Genomic DNA, 5,332 nt, shown 5'->3' with positions numbered 1-5,332 from the left:
CAGCTCGTGGTTGCTGTCACCCAGCTTCCCATCGATCACTGATCTTGAAATGGTTTAAATAGTTGGGCAGAGTGTAACATGGTAATTTGGATATTTTTACAAGGAAAAGTCTGTGTTCACACTGACCACAGAAATACTGCTTTCTATAGCTGTGTTTAAACATAAATGTACCATACTAATCCAAGAGAGGATAAGGCCATTGAGTCAGTATAGCAGGCCAAGTCCATAATGGGCTAAGCCCTACAGCAGTGGTCACCGACCAGTTGATCTCGATTGACGGGTCAACCGTGGAGCCTCTGACATTTGATCTCAGTCTGTCAGAGGCTCCACGATTGGGAGAGGCAGGATGCATGTGGCTGGGCTAAGCCATGCCCCTTGCCGCCCGGGCCAGGCTGGGTAAGTGAGGTCAAATCTCGGTCGGCTTATCTGGGAGGTGGGGGGGTGGGGGTCAGGGGAGCAGAGCAGGGCAGGGTCGGTAGATCCTGGGGTGTCCTTTACTTACAAAAAGTGATATTCACCAGAAAAAGGTTGGAGACCACTGCCCTACAGTATATTGTATTCTTCTCTGTGTTGGTTCCAATAAATACAGAGAAGGGCAAGCTCAGGAGGAAAGGAGAAGACAAAACAGTTTACCTTTCCTTTAGGACTCTTCTGGTTAGCTGGATACATAAAAATCCCACCATACATCAGCGTACGATGAACATCAGCCACCATGGAGCCCACGTATCTGGCACCATAGGGAGAACTGCCATCCTGTAAAAACAGATAGAGACTTGGAAGCTAACAGTGTTAAATCTCCCAGGCCAGCTAGCTGGCAGCATAGCAAGTATCAATGTTCATTCCATTTTGTTTTAAGGCAGGAATCACGTCATCACTTATAAGGCCTGTCAACATTTACAGCACCTTAAGTATGATATACCCAGCTCCTGAAAAATGTAGTCATTTCACTGTGATTCCAAAAAAAGGCTGCACCAGTCTTTAATCTTCTCTTCTAGGCTGGATAAGCTATTCTGAAAGCATGTGTGCATGCTATTTCAGTTAATGAAAAGGCAATGCCATCTCTCCACTGGGAGTAAGCACTCTGTCCTAGACAGCCAGTAAGAACTGAACATGACTTTACTTTATCATGTGATCAAAAGAATGGGTCTCATCGGCTGCCATTCCCCAAGAATGAAAATGCAATGAACAGAGCACTGAAGATAAGCCTCAGATGCATGGACAGTGTCCTGAGGATTATTGGTGTTTTGTTTCCAGACTAGGTGCTAGAATCTGAAGATGGCTTCCATTTTTATTTTTGAGATTAGCTTGGGGGATTGAGGGTTATTTGTGTGCATGGATTTGTTTAATTTGATCTTTTATTAAAGAATAAATCAGTAAGGAAATAGATGTCTGTCAAACTTGGCAGTGTCTGTTTAATCTATGATGATTTTTTTCCATTAAACTATATTACTACCACTTGAAGCATTATAGTAATATTTAGCAGAGGACATTAGAAATGTACCTGTTCCTTCTTCCTAATAAAATTATGGCTCTCATCATTGCCTAATTTATTTTTTGTTCAATGCATATGAATGCAATGAGCACATAGTAAACTAACTACAAATATTAATTTATTAAAATCACCTCACAGCCCATCTGTTTAACATGCATTCTTCAGTGGGTAAATGCAAATAATCTAAAGCAGTGTGTTATAAGACTGATATAACTGGATCTTATTAAGGTAGTCTTCCTAGCGAATAACCAAAAGGTGACAGCAGTTCACAAGATAAAGGTCTAATTCTGTCACTGCTGAAGTGCAGGTGTACTGCTGAACTTTCACAAAGCCATGTTTCCAAGCAGGACTGCATATGTATCTGTCAATATGAAAAAAATCCAATGCTATTTTTATGTTTACTTCAAAATATAACTTGTAACTGCTAACCCCAACTGCTCAACCATCAAGCCAGACCCCAAAATCATGACTTAGAGGAAAAACAGTTGCATTAAAAAAAATTCTATTTTTGAGACTTCTGGTATCACATTTTTTGGAAACCGCTGATACACTGAGATCTCTGTATCATCATATCACTCAGAGGTTTTAAAAAAACCAAAATAATATAAAATGAGATAAAATCATGAGAGTTTATATTGCTTGTAAAATTGCATTAGGGTTATTATCCCACTTTGTATAATGCAAGTTTGGCTACAACTGAACTATTTTCTACAATTCTGGTCTAGGCATATTATGAAAATTAGTGGAAATATAAAGAAAGATAATGGAATTGGTACAGGTTTCCTTTTTTTTTGTTTGTGAAGCTTGAACCTAGCTTCTTATAGTCATGGTATGACTATAACTTGTAAACAGCTGAACTGGGATCATTTAGATGTTTAATAATCTAATTTCCATGCATAATCAGGTACTTAGATTGCTAAACGATATCAAGTAACCTCACAACTACTTGCATCCACAATTTTTCATGTGTAGAACCTGAGGATGGATTAAGAACTAGCTGGCAGTCTAGCTCATATATTAAAACAGAGTACATCAAACTTGCATAGGCTTGAAAACGTGAAGTTTCAAGGCGAGACATAATATGTAATTATCTGCATGTTAGCAATAGAAATCAAAGATGGAATTTCCTCATGCTATCAGAAGATAGTAGAACAAAGTTCAATGACCTGAAACTGATATAAGTAAAAGTTTAAGTTAGATATTAGGAGGTCTTTATTACCGACAGTTATCACCGTGCAGAGCAGTCTGTTGAGGAACGTGCTTGTAGCATCATGACTATAAATACTTGAGGACATGGGTAATATATTACTAGGAATGATGTGGAAAACATTTCTGCAAAACTACAGATGTTCCAATGAGACCTGTGATTGTACCTGTGATTGTAAGCCCTTGTGATTGTACGGATACCTGTGATTGTAAGTTCTTCCGATGATTTCTAACAATGCAAATGAAACAGCGCATAGTTATACCCAGAAGCATCATCTACTAATGCAGTAAAATGAATTATGAATAAGGTTGCCAGGCACTTCACGTTATAGGCTCCTGGTTTCCACTGCTGCTAACTTTGTTAATATTTGACTATTTGAGCAGAAATATTATGTGCCAAGTGTCTGCCACAAGATATTGAGGGCTTTTTATTTTAATTTCCACCCAATTATTTCAGGTGTTTCTAAAATGAGTTTAGGGAAGATAAACTATTTTACCCTCGGCAAGAATAAAACAAAACAAGACAGAACAACTTCCCCCAGACTTTTTTTTTTGACAAGCCCTAGACTTCCTCTTCTTTGGTATAGGAGCATGAACTTTGTGTTAGGGATGCACCTTTCACCAACAGACTCGAGCCAAGAGGAACAGGGAACTTGAAGCAGGAGAAACTGAAGCCTAAGGGTGGTATAGAGAGATAAAATGGATGATGAATTAGGAGGTGGGGATTGGGACCAGATGAGCGAGGAAATAGGTCAGGGGTCCAGAAGAGAAGAGAAGGAATATCTAGATAAGGAGAATGGGGCAGATGTGAGAATCCTGAAGTGAGTAGAGGAGACTGGGCCTGACTAAATGCTGGGAATGGGAGCCATATGTGAAGAAAAGGCAGGACTGGGACACACTGGGGCAGAAGAGGCAGAAAGGGTTAAACATGGGGGGGCTGGGAAGAACAGTCTGTGTCCATTATGGCAAGCATCTTGCCAGATCCTATGACCCATCTCTCCTCTGCTGTTAGCAAATATCTTGAAACTCACTCATGATGTATCCCATCCCTCTCATGTAGATCCAAGGGGAGAAGGATAAACCACTACTGTTATCAGTTGCTCTGATAGCTTGAGTGACAGAGGTCTTTGAAGTGGATCTACAGGTTCCAACTCAGCTGATGACACTTCCGGGTGTCCATATGATAGCACACGGTGGAATTTATGGGGTTTTTCAGTTTATCTTCTTGAAAACTCAGGAAATTACCCATAAAATTACATTACTGAGCACTTCTGTGGTTGCAAAGTCAAGCACTGAAAACTGCTGTTTGCTCACAGGACCCTTACCCTGTTCACCATTTGGGACAGGATTTTTCCCTGCCCTGGTAAAAATCAAGGTTGTGCAATGAAGAAGGCTGTTGCTCTGTAGGATTGCTGCTTCAGTGGTATAGAGAAGTTGGCAGTTGCTAGAGGCAGGGAGCTGCTGGCCTCATGGATCAGGTAAGGTTCAGGCAGTTGAGTGCTGCCCTCAAGAGCAGAATACTATTCCTGCCTCTGCCACAGGGTTCCCATGTGATGCCAGAAAAGTCACCTGATCCACATTTTTCATAGGTTTTTTCTAACACAGGTCATATGTTCCTCATTTTCTGAGTGCCTGACTTGAGATCCTGAGATCTGGTTTGCAGACGTGCTGGGCCTTCACAGCATCAGCTGCAGTCAATAGGTGCTTAGAACAGGTAAAGTGTTGTCTACTCTGCTAAGTGCTCCTCAGGTCCTATCTGCTTCAGTTTTAACACCCAAAATTAGTCGATACTTTTTGGTCTTCCTCTTTCTATGCTTCAGCTTCCCCTCCATAAAATGCCACCCCTCCACCTCACAGCAGCATTGTGAATATAAATCAATTCAATTTGTCGAGCTCCCAGATACGATAGTGATGAGGAAGCCCACGCGGACATGAATAATTCATTTTTTCAGAGAAGCATCAAAAGTCCTCCTAAACCTAGTAGCCTATAGGGCTAGCCTGGTTAAGGCATATCAGTTTCTATTGCCAACAGCATGCAAAGGCTAGTATCACACCCTACAGCCTTTAACTCCCCAGCTTGATTGATCAGGTACCCATTTATAGCAAGGGAGACTAGGGGAGCCATTTATGAAAGTCTAGAGTAGGACTCAATCTTACATTGCAGGCAGTGTAGCAAGACACTAACTACTATGCCGCCACACCCCTCAGAGAGGATTGTGTGCAGCAGATAAAATACAGCATCCACACTTTGGACTACGAGGAGAAAACAAACTATCAAATAACTAAGAAATGCCCATCTGTTCTGGGATCTTGTGGCAACAGTGGTGTATGACTGGGTAATTACCATCTGATATATATTTGCTGGTTGCCACATGGGGCCAGAAGGGAATTTTATTCTCCTGCTGCTGCTACATGCTTCAGGATTTTTTTAAGCCTTCCTGAGCATTAGGTGTTGCTGCAGCCAAGGCTGGGGATTTTGACTATGGTGTACTAATACTCCTGCTGGAACCTAAACCCAGAGGTTACTGGCTAAAGAGTCTTGCCCCTCTGCTCAGGGTCAAACCAATCAGTATATTTGGGGTCAGGAAGGACTTTTACCCCATCATCAGATTGCTATGGACTCGGCGGGGGCGG

General features: G+C 41.5%; 1 protein-coding gene across 1 annotated transcript in view; it reads right to left on the bottom strand.

The window, feature by feature from the left end:
* The window catches only part of LOC109297541 (fructose-1,6-bisphosphatase isozyme 2), a 42,678-nt gene that overhangs the window by 3,985 nt on the left and 33,361 nt on the right, over window positions 1-5,332 (bottom strand). The window contains exon 6 of the mRNA XM_019517357.1: window positions 634-753. Within this exon, the coding sequence (XP_019372902.1) occupies window positions 634-753 (120 nt within the window). The remainder of the gene's footprint in view (window positions 1-633; window positions 754-5,332) is intronic.

This window comes from Gavialis gangeticus, unplaced genomic scaffold, assembly GCF_001723915.1.
Source record: "Gavialis gangeticus isolate Ggan-Ray unplaced genomic scaffold, GavGan_comp1, whole genome shotgun sequence".
NCBI classification, from domain to species: Eukaryota; Metazoa; Chordata; order Crocodylia; family Gavialidae; genus Gavialis; species Gavialis gangeticus.
Note: the sequence above shows the minus strand (reverse complement) of the source record. Positions and strands in the feature narration are given on the sequence as shown.